This window comes from Rattus rattus, chromosome 9 (assembly GCF_011064425.1).
Source record: "Rattus rattus isolate New Zealand chromosome 9, Rrattus_CSIRO_v1, whole genome shotgun sequence".
In the NCBI taxonomy this organism is placed as follows: Eukaryota; Metazoa; Chordata; class Mammalia; order Rodentia; family Muridae; genus Rattus; species Rattus rattus.
In genome coordinates, this window is record NC_046162.1 from 34,887,144 (window position 1) to 34,914,371 (window position 27,228).

General features: G+C 46.8%; 2 protein-coding genes across 2 annotated transcripts; both read left to right on the top strand.

The window, feature by feature from the left end:
• The first annotated feature begins 3,956 nt into the window (after positions 1 to 3,956).
• On the top strand, positions 3,957 to 16,738 carry C9H5orf15 (chromosome 9 C5orf15 homolog). The gene is made up of 3 exons (XM_032913004.1): positions 3,957 to 4,145; positions 11,360 to 11,865; positions 15,013 to 16,738. Exons 1-3 carry the CDS (start codon positions 4,010 to 4,012, stop codon positions 15,142 to 15,144), a joined length of 774 nt encoding a protein of 257 aa, XP_032768895.1. The 5' UTR covers positions 3,957 to 4,009; the 3' UTR covers positions 15,145 to 16,738.
• LOC116909430 (cytochrome b-c1 complex subunit 10-like) lies at positions 13,546 to 13,883 on the top strand. The gene has a single exon (XM_032913006.1). The coding sequence runs from the start codon at positions 13,575 to 13,577 to the stop codon at positions 13,743 to 13,745; it is 171 nt and encodes a 56-aa protein (XP_032768897.1). The 5' UTR covers positions 13,546 to 13,574; the 3' UTR covers positions 13,746 to 13,883.
• Positions 16,739 to 27,228: the final 10,490 nt, after the last annotated feature.

Below are 27,228 nucleotides of genomic sequence, written 5' to 3' on the forward strand. Positions count from 1 at the left end.
AAGATTCCTCTCTGCACATATTACAGGTTGTAATGACTATTCTTAAGGGATGGATATGTATAGGATTTTGTGTTGTCTAGAGAGGCAAATTATATCTTATCAGTTGGACCAGAGGTTATTGTGTGATGTGTTCTTTCATGCGATGATTTAAATTGAGTTCAAGAAAGTGTATGGTGGCAGGATGTACTGGGCCCACCACGGAATTGGGATGTGTATACCTGACCTGGTGTGGTGGAAACCAGCCAAGAGAGCAGTGAGTGAGGGCGGGGCAGCCTGACAGGGTTGGAATGGCTTATGGACAGTGGGTCAGTAAGTAGATGGGGCCAGCGTGGAGCTGCTGAGATAAATTAACACTAGTTCCAATGGCCCACCAGAGCCAGAGCCAGAACTATCGAGAGAGCTTGAATGCCAAGGTACGTGTGGAAACTGTTCCGCTGTTTTTTTTTTTTTTTTTGTAAGGTTCAGGAGGGCCTGCCTTTAGTGTTGGAGTCAAACCACAATGGGCCAACATGGTTCCACGTGGAAAGGTTTAATAAGAGGAATAGTAGAAGAGGAGAGGAGTAAAAAGCCGGCCATGAGCATGTGGAAGGAAGGGGGGTGGGGTGGGGAGAGAAGGGACAAAGGAGAAGAGGGCAAGAGAGTGAGGAGGGAGTAAGCAGCCCCTTTTATAATGCCAGGCAAACCTGACTGTTGCCAGGTAACTGGGGCAGAGCATACCTGGCTGTTGCCAGGTAACTGGGGGTGGAGCTTAGAATGCCAACAGTTGAGTCAGGAAGCTAGGGGTGTTGGATCTAGAGAGAACTGCAATCAGTCACAGGCAGTCTGAGGAGGGTACTGGGAATTGAACCAGGGTCCTCAGCAAGAGCTTAAATTAAGTATTGTTGAACCACAGCCTCTTCCAATAATAAAAACTTTTAGAAATTTTATATGTATACATATATATAGTGTAAATATAAATTATATAATATACATGTATAATCTATATAATATATAGTGTGTGTAAATTATATATAAATAAGTATATATGTGAAAGGTCACTAATCACAGATATGTCGAGGGTGTGCTGGCTTCTTTGCTCAGGTTTGAATGAGAGTGTTGCCTTAGGCTCTGGCATTTGAGTACTTAGTCTCCAGTAGGTGCTGTCTGGGGAGGCTTAGGTGGTGTGGCCTTGCCAGAGGAAGTATGTCACTGGTGGGTGGGGCTTATGCTGTTCCTAGTTTGTGGTTTGATGCCTAAGCTTTCAGTTTGCCATTCCTGGTGCCATGCTTGTCCGCTGCCATGCTTCCCGGCCTCAGTGGTGATGGACTCCTAACCCTCTGGAATTGGGAGCTCAAATAAATTGCCCATGGTCACGGTGTTTTGTCACAGCAATAGGAAAGTAAACACAACTAGGATGCACCCTCATTTCAGCAAGAGAGTTTGGGTCTACATGGTTGTGATAGAATCCACTTGTTGGTTGTGAAACTGAATCCCTTCTTGCTGACTTGTTTCCTGAAGAGCATGCAGTACCTGAATGATACCATTACATTGGTTTCTGTCTCCAGTATGTGGAACTGGAAGGCTCCTTGTCTAACCCTTACTAGGCTCTTGTTCTCCGGGACCAGCTCTGTCCTTTTACTGGCTCATGATTAAACTAGGCTCCCCTTTATAAGGTGAGCATCCATGAGAAGTAAGCTTACCACACTTACAATAACTACCACTCACAGGCTTTCCCTTGTGGGCCATGAGGGGGTGGTCATTTTGAAGTTTAATCTTGTTTTTTTGAGACAGAGTTTCCCTGTGTAGTCCTGGCTGTCCTGGAACTTGCCGTGAAGACCAGGTTGGCCTTCTCAGATTCACCTGCCTCTGCCTCCCAAGTGCTGAGATTGGGTGTGTCAGCCAGTACCTCCTTTTTTAAAAGAAAGATTTTAATTGCTCCTATTTCCTAGATATGGCTGCTTCGCCTGCACATGTTTGTGCACCACATGCAGTCTGGTGCCTACAGAGGCCAGAAGAGGGTGTTAGATCCCCTGCGGCTGGAGTTACAGGTGGTTGTGAGCTGCCACGGAAAGCTGGGAACCCAGCCTGGGTCCTCTCAAAGAGTAGCCAGTGTTCTGAACCACTGACCCACCTCTCAGCCCTTCTCCTCTATTAACGTTTTTATATTGATTCTCCTTATACGTGTGCATGTGCATTACAGAGAACAGTCAAGGGAGTCTATTTTCTCCTAGTATGTGGGTCCTGGGGATTGAGCTCAGGGATTGAAATTTAAGGAACTGAACATACATGAGTGGAAACCTATAGGAAATATACCCACAGACAGGAACTCTGTACCAAGGCTCTAGCCAAACTTTCTAAATTTATGTTTTCTTTTTCTTTATTTTTTATTTTTTTTGGGGGGGGGCAGGGTTTCTCTGTGTAGCCCTGGCTGTCCTGGCACTCACTCTGGAGACCAGGCTGGCCTTGAACTCAGAGATCCACCTGCCTCTGAGGTTTATATTTTAGCGTTTCATCAAATATTTAACACTTCTCCATAGTTAAGGATGCATCAATAAACAAGGTAAAGTCAAGCCGACCTTGGCAGGCTTGCTGTCCTGTGGGGGACACTGTAAGCCTGGATAATATTTAACAGGGTGAAGGGTTAAGAAAGAAAAGCAAGAAAGTTGGCTAGGAAGTCGGAACGAGACACTGCGGTTGAGGATAGGCTCGAATGTCCCAAAGACATAATTCGATCACTTCACAAAACCCTGAACAAAAACATAACCCAGCAGGTGGGAGGTGGAGGTGAAGGAGTTCAAGGTTATTCCTGGGTAGAAAGGGATTTTGAGGCCAGCCTGGGCTACTTGAGATCCTGTTTCAGAACCAAAATCAAAAAGGGTGCTGGGGAAATTATTCAACTGTTTAGAGCACTTGCTGCTCTTGTAGAGGACCAGGGTGTAGTTTCCAGGATCCGCATGGGGTGGCTCATAATCACAGCAAACTCCAGTTCGGGGTGGGGGATGTGTGGGGGGATGCTCTTCTGGCATTGGAGGGCACTTGAACTTACACACACTTTTACTTTATTTTTTTAAAGTTGATTATTATTATTATTATTATTATTATTATTATTATTATTATTATTATTATCGAGACAGCATTTCTCTGTGTAGCCCTGGCTGTCGCATAATCACTTTGTAGACCAGGCTGGCCTCGAACTCACTTAGATTTGCCTGCCTCTGCCTCCTGAGTGCTGGAACAAAAGATATGCGCTATCACACCTGGCTATTTTTCATTCAGAAATGATTGCTTTCATACATGTATGTGAACTCCATGTGCCTAATGTCTGTGGAGATCAAAAGAGGTTTTGTGGTCAGATTCTCTGGAACTGGAGTTAGAAGTGGTTTGTGAGCTGTTTAATCTGAGTGCTGGGAATCAAACCCAGTCCTCTGCAAGAGTAGCAAGCGCTTTCAACAGCTGAACACTCTCTCCAGCTCCATATATATAATCTTTATAAAACGTATTAAACCTAAGTGTGTAGGAGTTTTGCCTGTGTGTGTCTGAATCAGCTGTACGTCTAGTGTTTGAGTGTGCCCTAAGAGGGTACCACATCCCCTGGGACAGATGGTAGTGCGCCCTCACAAAAGTGAAGGGAATCGAGCCCAGGAGCTCTAAAGGGATCAGCCAGTGCTCTTTTTTTTTTTTTTTTTTTTTTTTTGGAGCTGGGGACCGAACCCAGGGCCTTGCGCTTCCTAGGCAAGCGCTCACCGCTGAGCTAAATCCCAACCCTCAGCCAGTGCTCTTAACTGATGACCCACTTCTCAAAGATGACGACGACAAATCACAAAATAAAACAACAACCACCCGTTGAAAATAAATTCGTACCATTCGCCTTTCTCTGCACCCTTCTCTACAATCCCACGCTAACCTTTCCGGTTCAGGAATGCGACGTCATCACGTCGGGACGTAGCAGCTTCGGGAGTGCGCTTCGGACGCGTCTCTGACGTCACTTCACAGAACCTAGCAACAGCGCAGGCTCCGGGCCGAGTCCGTTATGGCTGCCGCCTCCTTGGGCAGAGTGAGCGGGGCTGCACGAGAGAAGCTGTCGCCCGGGCCGGGCGTCCGGAGCTTCGGAGCGCTGGCGCGATCTCTGGTGCTGGCGTTGCTGCTCGCGCCGGTCCTGTGCTATGGTAATGGACGCGGGGAGACGGCGAGGGAACAGGCCGGGCCCGACGGGGACCAAGCGCCGCCGACTCACGGTGGTTCTCACTGGCCGAGTTCCCGCGGCCAGGGCTGGGCCAGGGATCTGAAGCGTTCCCAGTGCGGTCTCCCCAGGCCTGAGAAGTGGGGTTGTGAGATTCAGACACCCGAGTGGGTGGGTGGGCGGGGACGGGAAGTGGCCCTGTCGTGGATAGAATCTCTGAGAATACGCTCCCTGGAGGAAGGGCGCTCGTTGTGTGGGGGAGGTCCCCAAAGTGCTTGAGAATGGGGAGTTCAGAGATCTTGCAGACTGGATGGCCGAAGTGATAGCCGGAGTTGGGGAGAGTGATGTTTAGAGAGAAGAGGCTTGGAGTTAGGGGACAAACAAGGCTAGGCAAGGTTTTGTTTTGTTTTCTCCCGGAAAAGGTGACAGAGACGGTGACCCAATGTTTGGACTGAATTGATTGACTGTTTCAGAGTGGAAGAGGGGGGAGTTGTTTGGGGGTTCCATCTTTGAGGTCCGGGAGGTTCTGATATAGAGGCGGGGTGCAGGGACGCTGGACTGCCGAGGGCCTTGGAGGAGGAGCAGAGGAGAGCATGTCAGCAGATGCCCTTCCTTGAGCTGAGGTTTAACTGAATTCCCTCTCCTTATTTTAATGGATTTAAGAAATCCATTTGAGACTTTCATTTCTTGAAAATGTTACAGCATAAATCAGGGTATTAAAAGCCTTTCTTTTTTTTCTTCTTTTTCTTTTTTTCGGAGCTGGGGACCGAATCCAGGGCCTTGTGTTTGCTAGGCAAGCACTCTACCACTGAGCTAAATCCCCAACCCCTTAAAAGCCTTTCTTGAAAATGAAATCTGTAAGCCGAGGCAGAGACTTAGCAGGAGAAACCTACTGTTCAGAGCTGAGCATTGTTAAGTAGTTTTCTTTCTGTCACGTTGGTGCAGTCATTCTCTCCCCAAAGTCAGTCAGTCAGTCAGTCTGTCTGTCTGTCTTTCTTTTGATGAAAACTAACGTGAACTGGGGTGACCTCCTTCTCTGCCCAGGGGGACTCTCCAGCCGATCACACATTCCTTTCTTACAGTGCTGGGTCGCACACATTGTTTCCTTCCAAAGCAGCACTGAAAGCAGGCAGCTGACTGCCCTACCTGGAAGATTTTGGCAGAGTCTGTAACGGGAGAGGCTGGGGCTTCCAAGCTCTTTTATGATTGATAGACTGTAGTGAGGATTTCCCTGGTGGATGCAGACATGATTGCTTTGATTTTTAATCATCTAAGGCAACAGTCTGTAACCGCAACTTTAGGAGTATCCGACACCTGTGGCTTCTGTGGGTATGACACTTAAGTTTGTCACACACACAGACACACACACACACACACACACACAGACACACACACACACACACACACGCACAGAGTCTAAATGTTACCTTTAAGCTAGAGGTAGTACCAGTTAGGCAAGGGGTCAGCACCGTCTCAGTGATACCCGTGTTGACAAAGCTCGACCACGAAGTCTTTTAAGCACACGCAGTCTGACGTCAGTTGTTCTGCGTTCTCTTTTCACCCAGTTGGGTCAGCACTGCATCCGATGCTTCATGGAAAGTCCTAGCTTACTCTCCTGTGCTGTACTTGTGTGCTTCTCATAATTTCATTTCTCGACTTCCTTGGTGCTGGGTGTGGCCTTCATCAGAGGGATTTTGCCTAGCTGGGATTCAGGGAGGAGCCCTTGGGCAAGTATAGTCGGTAGTGAGATGCTCTTTGGGGTGCAGTATGCATCATGATGAGATCAGGTTGGACTGAGTGCATTTACTGTTCATTCACTGAATGTTGTGATTTTTTTTTTTCTTTTTTCTTTTTTTCGGAGCTGGGGACATGTTGTGATCTTTTAAGTAGACAGGATGGGCAGGCGTTAGGGAGATTAGGAATTGGGTGATCAACCTGATCTTGGTTGTTGACTTTTTAAAAAATATATCGTTCTTTACATTTATTTAGTGTGTATGTATAGCTGTAGGACATAGGACAGCTTTTGGTTCATGGTGAATTCCAAAGTACAAACTTTCTTATTTACTGAGCCACTTCACTGTCCCTCAAATAGGATCTTGTGGATAGTTCCTAAGACTGGCTTTTTCAAGAATGAGGGAGCCAGAAGGTTTAAAACAATGTGACTGTGCAGTGGTAGCATACACTTTTAGTCCCAGCATTCAGGAGGCAGAGGCAGGCAGATTTCTCTGAGTTTGAGGTCAACCTGGTTTACAGAGAGCGTTCCAGGACAGTCAGAACTATAGATAGAGAGACTCTGTCTCAGGAAAAAAAAATGTGTATGCATCTGTCTTTCTGCCTGCCTGCTTGTCTGTCTCTCTGTCTGTGGGTATATGGTGGTGAGTGGCAATGGAGGCTAGACCATTGATGAATTGCAGGCAGTTGTGAGCTACCTGATAGGGGTGTTGGGAACAGAACTCTGATCCCCTGGAGAGCAGTCTAGCATCTTAAGCTCTGAGCTGTCTCTTCAGCCTGCTAAGGGAGTTTTTAAGTAGAGGAGTGACCTCATGTCAGTTTCTGCTTGACGGCAGGCTGCTATGCTAAAGGAGGGCAGTAGGGTTAGGACGGAAGCAGGCAGATGAGTTACAAAAGCTGAGGTGATTGTGGCTTGGACCGGGCTTGGGCATCAGAGTGAAAAGACTTCAGATCTTGCTTATGCTTGGTGCTAGGTATAGGCATTAATTTGTGTGTGTGTATGTGTGTGTGTGTGTGTGTGTGTGTGTTGGGAGTGTTGGCAAGCCACAGTTGGACTGCTGCTTTCTTCACTTTTGAATTTTGAGATTCTTTGTTTTAGGAACACACCTTCGTTGGTATGGGGCTTGGAAATCGTTCCTCTGCACTGTAGCTTGTCTTTTTATCCCAGGAGGCTCTTTGACAGAGCAGTTTCTCTTCTGAAGAATAGCAATTACCAGGTTTTTCCCTTTTACACATTGTGTTTTTGCTTTTTTGGTAAAATATAAGAACTCCTTTCCTAGTTCCAGATTTCAAAGATTTTTTTCTCTCTTTTTTTTGTTTTGTTTTGTCCTTTAATATTTTATATTTTACCTGACTTATGCTTATTTAATTTTTGCGTGAGGGGCGAGACCTAGGTTCATGTGGTCTGAGATAGTGTGTGGATTGCACTGATGGACTTTAACCATCAGGTCAGCTTTGCAGCCGAGACTACACAGCAGCGGTTTCTCCACATTTTCTCCCTCAGTTCTTTCTGCTTTGTGGGTTGAACTGGGATCTTGCCTCACACAGCTGGCCCTTTATTGCTTTTGTGGCTGGCATGGAGAACCTGGGAAGACTTTAAAGGAGCAGGGTCGGTTGCCCATTGTTTCAGAGGTTTCTGTCCATGGCTGCCTCGTGTAGCCGAGCTGAGGCAGAGCATCACGCAGGAGGGGCGTGCGGCAGAGGGCCATGCTCATCTGCATGAGCAGAGTTCTGGTGATTCGTGGACACTCTTCTGATGATCACTTTTCTGAGAGAAGTTAGACAGCATGTCACCAGTGGTTTTCACCAGGAGAAAAGTGGGGTTATCTGAAAAGGTGTTGGGAGTTTGAGGAAACTTGGGGAGTAGGAAGGAAAAGGGACTAAGAAATTACAGCATAACCACTAAGAGTTACACGCAGTGTAGAAGCTTCCACATTGAATTTCAGATGAAATGAAAACAGTGGTATGGCTGTAATTCTAGCTGGGAGTGGCTACATGGTGCACTTGGGGATAAAGAGTTTGATTTAGCCTTTGACAAATGAGGGAGGCTCTGTGTGAGTGGCGAGGCCATTAGCCGTGGACACAAGAGGGATTCGAGTGCTCGGCCACACCACTGAACTGTGAGAAGAGCAGAGTGTAACGGCCAGACTTGGTGGTGGCTGCAGGAGCTGAACAGTGAGCATTGGACTCAGTCTTCCTGGGTTGAGAGGAGCAGCCCAGGAGTCAGAAGGCTGGGCCAGCACTGCAGGAAGCAGCTGGATACAGATGGGCCAGGCTCGTGGGCGAGCTGGTAATAGTGGAGTGAGTGGCTGATGGGGAGTTGGGCTGAGTCAGCAGAAGAGAGGTCATGGATTTTGAAATCCACAGTAGCTCTTCTCTGGATGGGAGAGAACCCTACAGTTAGGAGCTAAAGTCTTACATGGAGGGGACCTGCCAGGAGTTGGTGATAGGGGAGATGTATGTCCCCAAACCAGTGGCACTTCTGGGGATGGATGGGAAGTGGTGTGTGGTGCAGACTGTGTCCCTCTGTCTGTGCAAGGGTGTGGGAGGGAAACCAGCTGTGGAGTAAAAGGGCTGTAGGGCCAGCGCGTTTAGAAGGGAATCAGATTTCTGTTCATCGACAGGAAAGCATGAGGAGAGAGCTGGAGGGCCCACGAGAGGGTTCCTGTGTAGTCAGCCATTCCTGCTCCTCCCCCTTTAGAGACTATCCAAAAAGTTGGGTAGGGGGAGATATGTTACTTTGTTTATTTTGGAGATAGGGTCTCCTGTAGCCCAGAGTGCCCTCAAAACTAGCTGTGTAGACTAAGGATGACCTTGAACTGCTGGCGTTACAGATGTGTTGCTATGCCTGGCTCTAATTTACTATCTTTTAACATTTATTTTTCTGGTGCTAAGGATCAAACCTAGAGCCCCACATAAACCATGCAGCATCGTTAAATCTATTATCTTTAAAAACTGTTTTTTCTCCTTCTTTCTCCTTGATTTATTTTATTTGTAAGAGTATATTGTAGCTGTCTTGAACTCAGGACCTCTGGAAGAGCAGTCAGTGCTCTTAACTGCCAAGCCATCTCTCTAGCCCCCTACTTTTTTGTTTTTTTAGAAATTATTTTTCTGGGAGACTTCTGTCCAATTAAGACTTCCCCCTCCGGATTGGGGATTTAGCTCAATGGTAGAGCGCTTGCCTAGGAAGCGCAAGGCCCTGTGTTCGGTCCCCAGCTCCGAAAAAAAAAAAAAAAAGAAAAAAAAAAAAGACTTCTCCCTCCACCTTCATACTAAATAACAAAGTAGATGTCAGCTCTGCTGTCTAAATGATAGTGTATTTGTATGAACAGTTGTCTTCTGTGTGTGGAATATTTGTGAAGGCCTGTGGCTTGTTCTTAGAGGCTGAAGTTTAGATCACACATTATAGGGTGTTGTCATTACCATCACCATCACCATCATCACCATCACCACCATCACAATCACCATCATCACCATCACCATCACCATCACCATCACCATCACCATCACCATCATCGAAGCTTACTGAGATTCTTCAGCAGCAGCTCCACTCAGTAACATATTGGAAACACTGTTTAGTTTAGCCACTTTTTCCTCTGTGGACTATATCTCCATTGATTCTTCCTGTTGGGTGGAGTTACTTGTGTAAACAGTCTTAGCTGTACTTCAGTGAACTTCACTGAGGAGGTAGGGGCACAGGACTGGAAGATTGTGCAAGCATTTGGCCTCATTTCCCAGCCGGAGGCTGCCTTTCCAACCTTCAAAATACATTGATTTCACTAAGCTTTCAAGTTCTGGTTTCTGGTTCTTGTCCCTTAGAATTTTGGTGATTTTTTTTTTTTTTAAGAGTCTTCAAGTATCACTTAGAGATGCTGTCTACAGCTTGTTTTGTAGCTTTATATACTGATTATATGCTTGAAACAAGATTTTTTTAGAGTAAAAATCTAGCCTCTAGCAGCCCCAACAAACTAGGCTCTGTCACCTATCTCCAGTGTTGCAAATTAGAGTCAACGAATGGTGAAAAGCAGAGAACTAACATGGCTGTTTTGGGAGAGAAAGAAACTGAGAAAAAGGTTTAATGACCCTTAAGCCCTGTTTTCAGTAAGATTCTGACAGGAACTTTGAGCATGGGGCAGGGAGAGGACAGGTGATGCATAATTGAGCATCCCGGTCAGGGTGTATTCTGGGATTCTTGTCTCTGGTTTGGTTCTGCAAGGCAGTCAGAAGTTCCTTTTGCTGGAGGAGACGTGGTGGGTTCTCAGGGGATCTCCAGTGCCGGGGTGCACCTGGTGGATAACTGCTCTGTTCTAGGAGGGTCTGCAGGTTTAGGACAGTGGCTTGAAGGGTGACACAGGCTAGACAGACGCTTCTTGAGTGCTTAACATACCAAACTGCAGAGAGAGGCAGGACACAGACAAAATGAAGGCTTTTTACCCTGTGCTTGCTCATTTTCTGGGTTCCAATTGAGGGTCGGTCAATTTTAGCAAAAGAAGTTTCTAAGTACCTGTTTTTGTTTTTTTTTTTTTTTTGGTTCTTTTTTTTCAGAGCTGGGGACTGAACCCAGGGCCTTGCGCTTCCTAGGCAAGCGCTCTACCACTGAGCTAAATCCCCAACCCTCTAAGTACCTGTTTTATACTGCCTTTAGTTCCAGACTCTGTGCCGTGTGTGTGTGTGTGTTTGTGTGTGTGTGTGTGTGTGTGAGAGAGAGAGAGACAGAGACAGAGACAGAGAGACAGAGAGTGTGTGTGTGTGAGAGAGAGAGAGAGAGAGAGACAGCGAGAGAGAGAGCGAGAAAGAGAGAGAGAGAGAGAGAGTGTGTGTGTGTGTGTGTGTGTGAGAGAGAGAGAGAGAGAGAGAGAGAGAGAGAGAGAGAGAGAGAGAGAGAGAGAGATGTATGTGTACTAGTTTTTTGTGTTCCAAAGCCTCCTCCCTTTCTATTCTGGCAATGAGACAGAACCTGGACAGGGCTGGCTGAGGCCCAGTCTTTGGGAAAGGGAAACAGTGGGGGACTGACCTGAAAGCTGATGTTTGCTTATTCTCTGAGTAGTAGGCTGTGCCACAGTGGCTCTTCACTCTGTTCAAGTTGTTACTGAGCAAAACCATTATTGCCTGAGGTGAGCTGACCAGGAGGAAGTGTAGTTGACTGCTGGCCATTGACACTTAACTGGATCTTAAGAGAAAGCCGCAGGGATTTAGTTTGCTGCTCAGTGAAAAATTCGATAAATACATTTTCTTTTTTTTTTAAGATCTATTTATTTATTATGTACACAGTATTCTGCATTACAGCTGCATGTCAGAAGAGGGCACCAGAGCTCATTACAGATGGTTGTGAGCCACCATGTGGTTGCTGGGAATTGAACTCAGGACCTTTGTAAGAGCAGTCAGCGCTCTTAACCACTGAGCCATCTCTCCAGCCCTACATTTTCTCTTAGTAAAGGTTAGCAATGTTGGGGTGCTTTTGTTTTTCAGGTATACCAGAGAATACTCCAAACAATGCTACCGCTACTACTCCGGCTGTGCCTGAAAACTACACCAAACCTTCTGTTTCCCAGATCAGCACCACACTTACCCCAGCCAGTACAGAGAAAAGTGGAAGCAGCTCTGCGGCGCCCACCCCGTCTGCTGCCCTGTCTGTGCCCCAGGAGGAGGCCGACATCAATGAAGATCCCAGCATGGAGGAAGAGGATCTCCTGGCACTCAACAGTTCCCCAGCCACAGTCAAAGACACTCTGGATAATGGTGACTACGGAGAGCCAGACTACGACTGGACCACCAACCCCAGGGATGAGGAGCCTGATGATAATGTCAACATTGAGATAAGCAGAGAGAGCAGGCGCTTCAGAGGCTTCGAGGACTCAGTGCAGGTGGTGAAGCTCTCGCCCCCCAACAGAGAGGATAGCCATTTCTTTTTTCATCTCCTTATTTTTGCTTTCTGTGCAGCTGTTGTTTATGTCACCTATCACAACAAAAGGAAGGTAAGTTGGGATCTTAGCTCTTCTGTAAGGCCGTCGTCTCAGTCCGATTTGTAGTTAGAGACATGAGGAGTAATGCTACATATGCTGCTAGGAAGTTACTTGAAGTTCTTCATACTGAACTAAACCAAAGTGCAGCAAGCTGTTGATTTCTCAGACAGGGCCTCACTAAGTAGCCCTGGCTGTCTGTCCTAGAACTCACTCTGTAGACCATGCTGGCTTGAACTCACAGAGATCCACCTGCCTCTGTCTCCCAGGTGTTGGGGTCAGAAGTGTACACCCCAAAGCCTGACTTGCAATTCTTAATTTGGTAATGATACTTCAGTGGGAATATTTATGGAACAAGAATATTAATTTAATATTTTAATTTATTATGCATTCACTTAATGGTCTTACAATAATGTTATTTTCTGGTTATTCAAGGATTGGGCTGAGGATGTGACTCCATTGATAGCATTTTGTCCTAGCGTACATGAAGTCCTGGGTTCATTTCCCAGCCTCACATAAGCCTGGGCTTGGTAACACTTCTGTAAGCCCAGGTGACTTCCAGAGGGTCTGAGATTCAGGGTTAGTCATTGTCAGCTTTGACTTTGTACTGAGGGACAGGCTAGCTTGGGCTATATATATATATATATATATATATATATTTTTTTTTTTTTTGCATGCTTGTCACTTGGGGAGTAGAGGCAGGTGGGTCACTGTTGTCCGTGGTCAGCCTAGACTATATGAAACTGTGTCAGAAATAACTAACTAGGGCTGGAGAGATGGCTCGGTGGTTAGGAACTCTGGCTGCTTTTGCAGAGAGCTGGGTTGTAATTCCCCACACTCATGTGGTAGTTCATAACCGTAACTCTACTGGGGGATCTGGTTACAAACAGACAAACAGCCCACCCTCCTAAACAGCATGTTTAATGTAGAGAATTTAGAAATCTCAAAGACTTTAGGAAAAAAGGTAAATGTAAGCTGTCACTCAGAGCATTAAAATATACTTTAAATGTATTTTTGGTCCACAGATACACATACATATACACACATGCTCTAATTTTTCAGTGAATGTTATGCAGAGTTTTACACTTCGCTTTAAAATCTTAGGTGAGCTGTGGGTGTGGGCACTTGCCATAGGGCTTGTGTGGAGGTTGGGGGACAGTTTGCAGACTTGTTTTCTTGTGTCTTTCTGGGCTCTGGACATTGAGCTTGGGTCACCATCTTGTGTGACAGTGTCTCTACTTGCTGGGTCATCTCAGCGGCCCAGTATCCTATCTACTTATTACTGCTATTCTCAGTTGTTCGTGTGTTTGCGCACACGTGTGAATGAGTGCAGTGCCACCAGGGGCTGGAATTAGAGGTGTGAGGTGCCTGAGGTGGGTGCTGGGGTCTGAGCTTGGTCCTCTGCAAAAGCAGCACTTACCAACCGCTGAGCCGCTCTCAGCCCCAGTAACTTGTGTTTTGCCAAACAAATTATGGATATTTCCCATAGCCTATCTCCCCCATTTTATCTTCTATTTTTAAGATTATAATATAATTATACTATTTCTTCCCTCCATATCCTTGCTCTTTCAAATTCATGGCCTCTTTTTTCATTAGTAGTTGTTATACGTATATATATATATTTTTAAAATATATATTTTTATATGTTCTTGAATAGAAATAAATATTTGCAGTGCTGCAGGGCAGTGGGACAGGGTGACCCTGAGTGTTGAGATCCTGCAGCAATGCTGAGCAGGTTTCTAAGCCTGTGCTACCGGGAACTGGCCAAAAACTGGATCCCTACATCCAGCGTGAAGGGCACCGTGGGGGCCATAGGATGGCTATGGGCCTCAGACTGGCCGCTGGTCCTGGACTGGGTGCCGTCCATCAATAGCAAGTTTAAGAAGGGTGATTAGGCAGCCCCTCCTCCCCCCACAGTCCTCGCTGGTGTCACGCCCACTGCCTTAGAGACAGCTTAGCTCTGTGGAGGATGCTGAGGAAGTCGCACACTGAGGAAGCCCACATCACTCCAGGGGAGCATCCGAATTGATGGACATGGGACAGCCTTGATGGGGGCAGCATTAAACCTTGTACTTATACTGGGGGGGGGGTAGGGAGAAGTATGTATTCCTCAGTGTGAGCTGCTCAGCTTGCATGTTGCTTGTATGTGTATTGTCAGGGCTGACCATTTATATTAGTTAACCAAGTGCTGTGCTCTTCCCTGAAGCAAACTCCATCCAGCTCTTCCTGTAATTCTTTGTGTAGGTTGAGGCCTCATGAACTTTCCCTGTCCACTTTGACACTGTAGCATATTATTTAAAAATGTGGTTTAGGGGCTGGAGAGATGATGGCTCAGAGGTTAAGAGCACTGTCTGCTCCTCCCCTGAGAGCTGGAGTTCAATTTCCAACAACCACACAGTGGCTCACAACCATCTGTAAGGAGATTGGGTGATTTCTTCTGGCCTGCAGGCATACATGAAGGCAGAACGCTGTATACATAGTAAATAAATAAATCTTTTAAAAATGTGGTTTAGTATCTGCATACTTGATTGTGCTGTGTTCCTTCTGGATGGCTTGATGATTCCAAGCTTTATTTCAGAGATAGCACAATGATGGCCTTTCTGTGCTGCAGTTAAAGGAGGTGTGAGCTAATGGGGGCGGCTGTCACTGCCACTGAGTAGTTGAGCCTTTGGGAGTTCTAAAGGGTGCTCAAGCACGGTTTCTCAGTATATGGAGAGCTCGCTCTCTCTCTCTCTCTCTCTCTCTCTCTCTCTCTCTCTCTCTCTCTCTCTCTCTCTCTCTCGACTTGCCTTATCATTTAAGCTGTCGTCCTTCTTTTCTGAGGCCTGAGTTTTCTTACCTGAAGAATGGACTAGTTAATTTCAGAATGTCTTCCAGTTTCCAGAGTCAGTGACCAAAGCAGCAGTCAGACCACCAGAGTTGCCTGTTAACTGAGCTGAGTGCTGACACTCAGGTTGTGGGCAAGTGGGCTTCTAGTCTCCACCGCACACCCACCCAGAGGCTCTGTGTAGCTGTGTGGACAGGCTAGAGAGGGATGCCATCTTATTATTGCTAATATTAGTTTTTGTGTCCCACAGCCTGAGCAAGGTCCTGCACTTGTTACAGAAATGTTACCAGGTAAGTTTTTTCTTTGGCATGTCTAATTGTTCTGTTTTCTTTCAGATTTTCCTCCTAGTTCAAAGCAGAAAGTGGCGTGATGGCTTGTGTTCCAAAACTGTGGAGTACCATCGTTTGGACCAGAACGTGAATGAGGCCATGCCTTCTCTGAAGATCACCAATGACTACATTTTCTAAAGCACTTGGTTGGCGTTGGCTCATTATGCTGTTTTATTTGCTTCACTTTTCTATGATGTGCAGACGTTTGCCACAGGCAAGTGGTACCTAACCGAGACGGGGCACTCTCTCTTGCCTTGGTGCTTTGAGAACTAACTGTCGCAAACAAGGAGTATATGATTTTTTTTTTTTAATCTTTCTTTAGAGCTAGATTCAATCAGGTATCTGAAATGTGAGTTAAACATTACTCTATATTTTTGTGTAGTTGTTATTATTTTCCATTTATTGTGCCTCTGGCAGCTGTGTTCTCTTTGAAAGGCCCCAAACTGGAGCTCAAGTCTCACAGGGCCCAGCACTGCTGGTTCCCCTCCCTCTCTGACACCCAGATGCTGTTTCCCGGTTCCTTTATTCTACTTATGGTTGAGCTCGGGTTCCACAAGTAGCCTAGGCTGGCCTCAAACTGTCAGTCTTACTGCCTTGGCTTCTCAAGTGCTGGTACTACCAAGCTGGACACTCACCCATTTCCAAATCTCATAGTTTCAAACACATCTTGGGGTGTGTGGTCCCAGTTTTAATGTACAAAGATTGCAATCTAATGCTTTGCTTTAAAATAACATTTCCCCATCTTTCAAAGCTGCTTTAAAGGACAGTGAAGCCTGCTCAGTTACTGATGGCACTTGCTGCCTACCCTGACAACCTGAGTTCAGTCCCCAGGTAGAAAGGAGATAGTGAAGTCTTGGAGGTTGTCCTCTGACCTCCACATGTGTACCATGGCATTTGTGCACCTACACACACATGCTTAGACACATAGTAAATAAATTAGTTAAAAAGACCCACTGTGGGTGTTCTAACAGTGTAAGATAAGATAGTGTAGTTGCTGCTTCACTGGTCATGGTGAACTTGTTTAGGAGTTCACAGTGAGCACAAGGGGAATGTTAGGTGGATTCCAGTGTTTGGTTTGGATTATGGAATGAAGTGTAGGGTAGAAGCTGGTAGACCGTTTAACCCATGACCAGGGGCTTATTCATCAGCACTTGATTTGAGCATGGGTTCCAGGGTTCAGATGACGAGCGGAGTGTAAAACAGGTCAGAGGTTTCTTATTTGTTTCTTGATCACAGTACATTGGAGGAGACTCTGGAGCCCATTGTTACTTGAGTAATACTGTGTCTTGGTCCTGCAGTTAAAGCAGTAATGGGAAGAAGTTCACACAGACCTACGTAGCGGTGACCTTCAGACCTCCTCCTCCCCAGCCCCCGGCAGCTGGGGTTATTTGCTGTGTTTTATGGTAGCCTGTTTTTTTAGAGTTGATCAGAATGAAAATGTGTGATTTGAACCATGCTTGACTATCAAGCTTCATTACAACTTTCCAGAAAACATGGTCTTTACTGCGTGCTCAGTAAAGCTGGGGCAGGCCAGCAGCCATGCTCCCTGTGTGGACATGGAAGCATCAGCGTGGTCTTCCCCCTTCAGGGACAGCTGACTGTCCCTGGGAAGGGCACTGTAGTGAAACACATCTGGACTGTTTTATTGCAGTAGTTTTTTTCATATCTGAAATTGTATTATTTAATATTTTGAATAAGATTTTAAGAAATAAATGGTAAAGATATAAATCTGTGCTTTTGTCAGTGTGGTTGTTACAGTGCTGACCTCAGTGGTCACAGAAGACCTGTGCTGGCTGGGAGGGGTGAGTCTTAGCCAGCTGTTCCTAGGCCTGCTCAGCCTTGGAATTCCGAAGCAACTTGCACTTCTGCCTGGGTCCTGCATCTGCTGTCAGCAGCAGACTAGGATGGCAAGAAGGACTTGGAAGTGACCACGCGTACTTTCCAGGCCTTGGCTCCTTATTGAGCTGCCTAAACCAAGAGGGTCAAACCAAGAGGGTGACAGACCTGGGCCTCTCGGTGACCTCCTGGTGTGGTTCACTGTTGCGGTGCTGCCTTAAATAGCCTCTGACTTTGGGAATACCAGATCATCACAGACAGAAAACGCTGTTGTGAGGGTGGGGGTTAGCAGGCACCTTAGGTGCTGGGTGAGGGGGCTCACAATGCACATTCGAACCTCGGCTTTCTGGACAAAGGACCCACGATCTGCACTTAAATCATACAGTACTAATGGATCCAAGAGGAAGTGACCTTCCTCCCATGGCCTTCTGGGACCTCTGTCCAGGATTGTCACTACTTCTCTCTGTTAGCTCAAGAGATGTGGGTTAAAACTTGCCAAGTAGGGGGAAATAGCATTTATGTTTGTGTGGGGGCCTGCCTTGGTATGTCTGTCTGTGCGTCTTAATTTTTGGGACAGATCTTGCCATGCATGACCATGCCTGGTTTTGGTGAAGTTTCTTTGGGGCGAGGGGTTGCTCACATGGATTGTTCCAGACTGAGCTTGAGAAAAGGAAGTGGCTGGGACTTCCTCCCATCCCCCGTCATCTGGCAGTTCCCACATTCCTTTAAGCTTTTAGATAAAGTTTCTAAGGAATTAGAAGCAAGGCAGGCCAGGATCAGATAGTTGGCATTTAGTCAATCTCTGCAGCTGACACTCAGGGCACACCTCTCTGCTGGGTAGATAGAACCAGCCTTCAGAGTGACAACTGTCACAGTCCTACAGGACGGTAAAGCACGCACTGATGGTGAGGCCTTAATGACACTGGGATTTGGTCAGAGTTCTCTGTTTTGAGCGTGTGTGTGTGTGTGTGTGTGTGTGTGTGTGTGTGTGTGTGTGTGTCCATTTGTTTATGTGTATGTTGAGGCTGTTCTTTGGTTTTTAGCTTGGTTTGATGCAGCAGCAGCTTGTACCATTCTGGGTTCCCCATGAATTAGTTTGTCCTGACTGGGCAGAGTCCGAGTGTACAGTATAGCAGTCTTTAGCTCAGGTGCTATTCACTTGTGTCGTAACTTTCACTTAGGAGGGGAGTTTGTCCAGACAGATGTTGGAGTGGGAGCTGTTCGATGTGTCTCAGTAGTCTACTGCTGTGGGAACCTGCTGTCTGTTGCTGAGGTCTGGTTCGGGGTAAGCAGCATTTTCTACCCAAGGAGCCTTTAAGCCTAGTGCTTCTCTAACCTGTAAGAACCCAGATACCTGCTTATGAATAGCCTTTATTTAAAGCCCCTGCTCAGAGCTCCATTGGTTGGCCTAATACAGGGTTCTTTTTTTTTTTTTTTTTTTTTTTTTGGAGCTGGGGACCGAACCCAGGGCCTTGCCTTCCTAGGCAAGCGCTACCACTGAGCTAAATCCCCAACCCCCTAATACAGGGTTCTTAAACTGTGGGTCATGACCCTTTGGGGGTGGGGTAGGGAGGATTGAAAGACCTTTCACAAGGGTCATTTAAGACCGTCAGAAAACAGATGTTGTGCTGGAGAGATGGCTCAGTGTTCAAGAACACTGACTGCTATTCCAGAGGTCCTGAGTTCAATTTCTAGCAACCACACGGTGGCTCACAACCATTTGTAATGGGATCTGATACCCTTTTCTGGTGTGTCTGAAGACAGCTAGTGTACTCATATTAAATAAATAAATAAATAAATAAATAAATAAATAAATAAATCTTAACAACAACAACAACAAAACCCCCCACAGATGTTTACATTATGATTTATAACAGTAGCAAAAATCACAGTTACAAAGTAACAATGAAAATAGTTTTATGTTGTCAGGGGGTGGGGTAAGGGGATCACCACAGCATTAGGTACTGTATTAAAGGATCTCAGCATTAGAACGGTTTGCTCTAATACCTTTCCAGTGAGACCCAGTCTTGTTCTCTGTAGTTCTGGTAAGTTCTGAGGTCCTGACACCCTTCTTACAGAGCTTTTTTGCCACTCCCAGGTGGTGGATCCCTGAGAGTCCTCAGGGAGGAAGCGCCCTTGGGAGCTATTGTGTTCCTTGGAGTCAGTCATGGGCCTAGACTGGCTTCCTTCTCTGGATCTGGCCTCTAGGCTGAGTCCTCCTCTTTGTGGTCTTAGGGAGAAGTGAACGTGTTTCATGTCTGTTTCTTGGGAGAGAGAGAGGTATCTCAAGGGCTGGTTTAAATGTCTCATCCTTGCCAGAGCCGGGGTAGTCCTGGTCCATGCTGCTCTTAGCTCATCCTTGAGGGATTCTGACTGGGGAAGAAATGGAGGGAAAAGTGTGGCCCTGGGTGATCTTGAGCTGAGTTGTGTCTCTCAGCCTTGTGCTTTGTCAGATTGGTAACTGAGTAGTTCAGAGAGCTTTTGGGAACAGGAAATGGATTAATCTTTCCAAAAGGAGATTGTAGATGGAGAGATTTCTTACCACGTCATTGGCCACAGAAGGGCCATCACAGTTCTTGGACCCACAGAGTTCCTTGGGCCAGTATAAAGTGGCCTCTATTCCTGGGGCAGCCTTCCAGTTCCCAGGGGGCTCCTCTGAGGTACACAGCTGGTCAGGATTAGGTTTGTGCTGCGCCTTCTAGGCATGTGTGACCCTTCGAGGAAACAGATGGTAGGTTTTCTAGCGCTCTCTAATCCATTCTCCATCCTTGTCCTTGTGGGGCTAATGGGATGGAGGAGGGGAAGAGAAGGAAGGGGAGACACACCAACACACACACACACACACACACACACACACACGGACACACACAGACGACTGATTTCAGGGTGTATGCATGCCTGCTCCTCTCCTAAGGGAGTGAGAACTGAGCTTGGTTCAGGCTGCAGAGTTGCTGTCAAGGGCACACATTTGCCGTCCCTTGGGGAGACTTGTTCTCCAGCTTAACACTCTTTAGTTGCTTGTAGTTCTTTGTCTAGGGTGAGGCTCCATAAGATTTCCCAGTCCACATTAGCATGTCTACTCATGTGTTCTTGTTTGTGACAATGGTGACGAGGCTTCTTTGACATTTCTAAGAGGTACTACCTCACAGCAAACTTCCCGTTCTGGCTTTTACAACCTTTCTGCCCTGTCTTAGGGTTTCTGTTGCTATGAAGAGACACTGGTGTTTTGAATAAGTTTGGCCCCATAGGCTCCTGTTTGAATGCTTGGCCCACAGGGAGTGGCACTATTAGGAGGTATGGCCTTGTTGGAGTGGGTGTGGCTTTGTTGGAGGAAGTGCATCACTTGTGGAGATGGGCTTTGAGATCAGTCTGTGTCCAGTGTGGAATTCCAGTGTCGTCCTAGCTGCCTTCAAATCAAGACGTAGAACCCTTGGATCCTCCAGCACCGTGTCTCCCTACACACCGCCATGCTTCCTGCCACGGTGATAATAGAACCTCTGAGCCTGGAAGCCAGCCCCAAATGAATGGAATAAGAGTTGCCTTGGTCATGGTGTCTGTTCACAGCAATGGGAACCCTAAGACAGACACCATGACTACAGCAGCTCTTTTTTTTTTTTTTTTTTTTTTTGGTTCTTTTTTTTGGAGCTGGGGTCCCGAACCCAGGGCTTTGCGCTTCCTAGGCAAGCGCTCTACCACTGAGCTAAATCCCCAGCCCCCACAGCAGCTCTTAAAAAGGAAAATTTAATTGGGGCTGGCTTCCAGGTTCAGAGGTTTAGTCCATTACCAGCATGGTGGAGCTGAGAGTTCTACATCTGGATCTGCAGGAGGAGAAATGAATCACTGAGTCTGGCTCGAGCTTCTGAAACCTTGAAGTCCACACTCAGTGGCACACTTCAACAAGGCCTCACCTCCTAACACTTTGGAAAAGTGCCACTCTCTGTGAGCCTTTGGGAGCTGTTTCCATTCAGACCACCACAGGACCCTTTCCCACAGTTGTCCTTGAGCCTTAGGTACAGGAGTCGTGTTGTGGTTGTTTCAGCTGCATTAAGCTCAGGGAATCTGATGCCCTCCCTGGGCACCACATGGTCACCTGCTCTCTGCATTTTGATCTGTTGTGGTTTTTCTGTAATGGTCTCTGTCTGTTGCTAGGATGTGTTTCTTTAAAGAGGGGTGAGACCTGTGCTTATCTGTGGGTATAAGGAAAAATATTTAGAATGCAGCTAGGAGTTATGCCAGCTCGAGAAGTGCATTAATTAATTACAGAGCCATCTTCCAGCCCCCTTTACTGCTCTTTTGTTTAGCTCCTTGGTCCATTATTGAAGTGGTCTATGAAGGTTTCTAATTATTATTATAGATTTGTCTAGTTCTTATAAATCTGTCGACAGTGTGCAGACATTCCCGGACTCTTGTTTGGTTTTCATATGTTTATAGTTTCATATGTCTTTATTTTTAATGTTTGAAGCACTTTGTTAGGGAAGAATAAATTAAGTAAAGAAAATGGCTTTTAGAAAGGATGCAAGGTTGGGGCTTGTGATGGTTTGTGTATGCTTAGCCCAGGGAGTGGCACTATTTGGAGGTGTGGCCTCGTTGGATTAGGTGTGTCACTGTGGGCTTGGGCTTTAAGATCCTTGTCCTAGAAGTCAGTCTTACAGCAGCCTTCAGATGAAGATGTAGAACTCTCAACTCCTCCTGCACTATGCCCGCCATGTTTCTCACCTTGATGATAATGGACTGAACCTGTAAGGCAGCCCCAATTAAATGTTGTCCTTTATAAGACTTGCCGTGGTCATGGTGTCTGTTCACAGCAGTAAAACCCTAACTAAGACAGGGCTGGAGATACGGCTCATTGGCAGCTCTTTGGGTTCAATCCCCAGCACCCACATGGCTGCTGACAAGATTCTGTAACTCCAGGTCCAGGGGATCAGATCCCCTCCTCTGCACATATGAGGTGCACAGACAGCCATGTAGGCAAAACACCCATACACATAGAATAAATCATAGTTAAAGGGATGCAGGGCTTTTAACGCTGGTGACATGTGAAGTCTTCCAACCTGTCATTTATGGGGAAACTGAGTAGTAAAGCCAGAGTGGTGGCTGGCAAGGTGGCTCAGCAGAGGTTGCTACCAACTCTGACAACTGGAGTTTGATCCAAGTCCCTAAAGTTGTCCTCTGACCTCCATGTACATGCCACGACACACACTCCCCTTCACACACACACATCTCATATAGACAGTAAATCAATGCAATAAAGAGGAAAGCTGGGCTGGGGATTTAGCTCAGTGGTAGAGCGCTTGCCTAGGAAGTGCAAGGCCCTGGGTTCGATCCCCAGCTCCGAAAAAAAGAACCAAAAAAAAAAAGAGGAAAGCTGCGATTGGGCAGGAAACATCTTACATTGGGGTAGGAGAGACGGCTCAGCATTTGAGAGCACCCAGGTTCAGTTCCCCGAATCCACATGGCTGCTCAGAACTGTCAATAATTTCAGCCCCAGGGAGTCTGGGAATTCAGGGAATGCCCCCATCTGGACTCTGCGGGCATCTGCCCACATAGAGACAGACACACTTAGTTGAGTAATATTTATAGTTAAAATGGGCCTGGGAAGATGCTCAGTGGTTAAGAGCACCGCCCACTCTTCCAGCGGCCTCAGGTTCAAGTCTCAGCACCCAGATGGCAGCTCACAAGCTTCTGTAACTCCAGTTCCAGGGGATCCAACACCCTCTTCTGGCTTCTGTGGGCACCAACGTGCACATCATGCAGTCATACATGCAGGCAAACACTTGCACACATAAAACGATAAGTTAAAACGTCTTTAAAAAGGGTTCCCAAGATTTGTGGCATATGCCTGTAATCCTAGTCTGTGGGAAGCTGAGGCAGGAGGATTGAGAGTTGAAGGCTAGCCTAGACCACATAGTGAAATGCTGTCTCAAATATAAGGAGACAAGTCTCACAATGCTAGAGGACCACCTACAGAGCTTGGGGGCAGCACTGGGGCAATCCCCAGCACCCACGTGTCTAAACTCCAGGTCCAGGGGATCAGATCCCCTCATACCCACAATTCCATTCCTAGACTAGAAACCCACCGAAAATTTCCCCTGTGGCACTACCATCATCAACCACACCTACCACCATCATGACCATCATCACCACCATCATGACTTCCAGTGTCAACATCACCATCCCACCATTACTACCACTTCCACAAATATCTTTCATCTTTTATTAATTTGTGAATATCTTAACTGGCCTCCCTCCTGCAGTTTCCCTTCCTCCTTGTCTTTCTCTCTGGTCTCAATTCTTTTAAAGATTTATTATATATAAGTACACTGTTGCTGTCTTCAGACACACCAGAAGAGGGCATCAGATCCCATTACAGATGGTTGTGAGCCACCATGTGGTTGCTGGGAATTGAACTCAGGACCTCTGGAAGAGCAGTCAGTGCTCTTAACCGCTGAACCATCTCTCCAGCCCCTCAATTTGTTTTGTTGAGACAAACTCTACTTTTTGTTTGTTTAGATTTCTCTGTGTGTGTGTGTGTGTGTGTGTGTGTGTGTGTGATGCCCTCTTCTGTTGTGTCTGTAGACAGCTACACTATACTAAAAACAACAACAACAACAAACAAACAAAAACAAAACAAAACACCATCTGATGGACATGTTGGGAACTGAACTTGGATTTTTGGGATCACCATTTTTAGCCCTGAGCATAGGATCTTGCTATGTACTCCTGGCTGACAACCTTCAAATAGTCCTTTTCTCCTTTTTGCCAGTGTAGAGCTGGGGCTTCCTTAATGCCTATCTTGAGGTGCTTACTGTCATCTCACATGGGTCCTATATGCTCTGTTCATTTTGTTTTTATTTATACTTTTTCTTTTCTTTCTTTCTTTCTTTCTTTCTTTTTTTTTTTTTTTGAGTACACTGTAACTGTCTACAGACACAACAGAAGAGGGCATCGGATCCCATTACAGATGGTTGTGAGCCACCATGTGGTTGCTGGGATTTGAACTCAGGACCTCTGGAAGACCAGTCAGTGCTCTTAACCATCGAGCCATCGCTCTAGCTCCTGGTTTGGTTTTTTGAGACAGAGTTTCTCTGTGTAGCCCTGGATGCCCTATTACTTGCTCTGGCCTCAGACTCACAGAGATCTGTCTGCCTTTGCCAAGTGCTGGGATTAAAGGTGTGTGCATGACCTCCTGGCTTCATCATCATCATTGTTGTTGTCATCACCATTATCATTAAATTTGTTGCTAGGCAGTGATGGCTCACGCCTTTAATCCCAGCACTCAGGAGGCAAAAGCAGGTGATCTCTGAGCTTGAGGCCAGCCTGATCTACAGAGCAAGTTTCAGGTCAGCTAGGGCTACACAGAGAAACCCTGCCTTGAAAAACAAGCAAACAACAATTAGGTTGATTTGTATGTGTGTATGTATATATGCATGCACGTGGTGTGTGTGTGCGTGCGTGTGTGCGTGTGTGCGTGTGTGTGTGTGTGTGTGTGTGTGTGTGTGTGCGCGCGTGTGTGCTGCAGGCACATGTGGAGATCAGAGGCAGCTCTGTGAAGTTGATTCTTCTCTTCCACTTCTATGTGAGTGTCAAGGAGCAAACTCAAGTTTCCAGGCTTGCATGGAAAACACCTTTAACTGTGAGCCTCTGTGTTGCCCCGCCCCCTTTTTAATAATTGTTTGTGGTAGAGGGGCCACACTCTATCATAGTTAGAGATCTCTCTCCTTCTCTTCCCACTTCCTCCCTTCCTTCAGTTGAAGGAGCTACCCCAGGCTGGCTTCCATGGAGTCAAAGCCGACTGAACTTCTGATCCTCCTGCTTCTGTCTTTACCTGCCAAGTGCTGGCATTCCAGGTACTTGCCTCCAGGCCTGGTTTATGTGGTGCTGGGGATCCAACCCAGGGCTTTGTGCATGCTAGGCACACGCTTTACCAGCTGAGCTACATTCCTGGCTTCCCACCAACCCCCTTTTGCTGGTTATTCCTTGGTAAAGTGAATCATGTGTTGGTAATGATGCTGAGACAGACACGAGGCAGAGCCAGCTGCTCTCCCTGGTTTCTTGGCTCAGTCAGGTTGCCGTGAGCATCACCTCTGTGCGTTGTTAGGCTGCATGGTGCCTGTGTGTGAGCTCTTGCAGCCATACTCCAAGGGAAGGCAGTTCTCCCACATGACCTTTGGTGGCAAGATTATTTGGGTCCCCGAAGTCACTGGCCTTATTGTTGACTGTCAGTTTGTCTCTCCTTAAATACCTAAGTCTGTTTGTTTACAGTGAGGAAGACGAGGCCATCCTGCTGCTTGGTTGAGGGTGAACGGGAACACAGCCTTTTCTAAGGCCTGCTGGGATGCTTTACTGCTGAATATCTTTAACACATAAACCAGACTCTTGGCTTTGGGCCTGCAGGCAGAGAGCCGTGTATCAACAATGTTCCAGAAGAAGGGGCCCACAAGGGATGTCTTTGAGCTTACTAGGAAGGTGGCTTGGTCAAACCAAACACCAGCACAGTGTCTGGCACTGAGACACATTGTACCTACAGAGTAATGAAAGCTTGGCATCTCCTCCAGCCCCAGGAACCCATAGGCGGCCCATTCATCTCATAGATGGCTCGTTCATCCCATAGGCAGCTCATTCATGCCATAGACAGTTAATCATTGTGCACACAGAGCCATGCCCTGGGCTGAGCTACAGATACAGGACAAGAGTGAGAGCAAGAGTTTCCAAGGCCCAGCACTTAAGCAAGTCAGTGGTCAAGTCTTAGCTCCAAAGGAAGTTGAGAAAAGCCTTACAGTGAACTCTTTAAAGTTTTCTATTTTACGTGTATTGTTGTTTGGCCTGCATGTATGTGCGTGTGAGGGCATGGGACCCCTGAAACTGGAGCTATAGACAGTTGTGAGCTGCCATGTAAGTGCTGGGAATTGAACCCAGGTCCTCTGGAAGAGGAGCTAGTGCTCTTAACCACTGAGCCATCTCTCTAGCCCTTTCTTTTCTGTCTTTGAAGAACATAACTTACGAACCAAGTTGGAAAGGGGCTGCTGCCTTGAGGGATCCTGGTTAGCATTACCTATTCCTCCCAACTCTGAAAATAGTCTCTGTAGCTTGGACCTAAGAGGAACACTGGTGGTACAGGCAGAGAGACAAGTGAATCTCTGAGTTCAAGGCCAGAGGGAGGTCTAGGACAGCCAAAGCTACACACAGAAATCCTGACTCAAAAAACCAATAATAATAATAATAATAATAATAATAATAATAATAATAATAATAATAATAGCAGCAGCAGCAGCTTGGGCCTAGCTCTGTTTCCATAGCTGAAAAGATGAACAAACGTGGAGTGCTGGAGACTGGTTTTCTCCTTCCTCTTCCAGAAGAGCAGCTATGTGAGCTTGAGGAGGTGGAGCCTGCTGTAGCACTGGGTGTGGCCCTTTAGATCACACCTCTGGGTTGCTCAGGGCCTCCCTTCACAGACCCTTAGTTAGCATCTTCAAAATCCCCCAGGCTACCTCTGGATTTCATTTTTTCATACATATCTCCCACGCACGTAAGGATGCTGTTCACACGAGCGCAGGTGCTCAGAGTCCGGGAGAGGACATTGGATCCCCTAGAGCTGGCACTGCGCATGAGCCACCTGGCATGGGCCCTGGGAGCCAAACTCGGGTCTTCCGCAGGAACAGTACGGTCGTTTGTCTCAGGCTCCAGGACGCTGCTAGGTCTGCAGAAACACATGCATTGCACCCTGTACTTTTACCCCCGCTTTTCTTCCGTGGTCATGGTCTTTGAGCCCTCTGGCTCTGGTATAAAGAAGGAAAAGCAGGCAGGACTGTCATCTAGGAGTTGTTTTGGCCACGTCGGTGGCTAAAGCCGTGAGTGTGGAGTGCACCTTGGTCATCCCTTGCCCGGCTGCCCATCCTTGCTCTCTGTGTCTCCTGCTGCACCACTCAGTCCTCTTCTCCATCCCCCGTGGCAGAATTTTGTTTATACACATGGTGCCTTCCATGGATGGGCTCAGATTTATCAGAAAACAGCTGCTGATTTCTAGGGAGAAGATGACAGAGGCTTATGCATTAAAATTAAAGAAAATAATTAGGTCTGGAAATTTCATCCCCGGAAACCTCTGAATACAAATATCCGGACCCGGTCGAGTGTTGTGATTTGAGGGTGGAACGGATAACTGAACAGGGAGGCCAGCCTTGGCTCTACGAAGACAGAGAAAACTTGGCCCAGAGTCCCAAGGTGACCCGGGTGACGACTGTAAGGCAAATTTCTCTCACCCACTGCAGTGGGCTTTGGAGGAGAACACTGCTTTATTCATTGGCTTGCGTAAAGCGAGGAAGCCATTTAATAATGCTCACTAAAGCTCACCAGGAGGAAGAGGATTTGAAGCTTCAAAAGGGCTGGGGT

Excerpts from the sequence above, each read along its gene's own strand:
- C9H5orf15 (XM_032913004.1), top strand. The coding sequence starts at position 4,010 with ATGGCTGCCGCCTCCTTGGGCAGAGTGAGCGGGGCTGCACGAGAGAAG. Across the intron at positions 4,146-11,359 it reads CGCGCCGGTCCTGTGCTATG|GTATACCAGAGAATACTCCA; the intron begins GTAATGGACGCG and ends TTTGTTTTTCAG. Across the intron at positions 11,866-15,012 it reads CCTATCACAACAAAAGGAAG|ATTTTCCTCCTAGTTCAAAG; the intron begins GTAAGTTGGGAT and ends GTTTTCTTTCAG.
- LOC116909430 (XM_032913006.1), top strand. The coding sequence starts at position 13,575 with ATGCTGAGCAGGTTTCTAAGCCTGTGCTACCGGGAACTGGCCAAAAAC.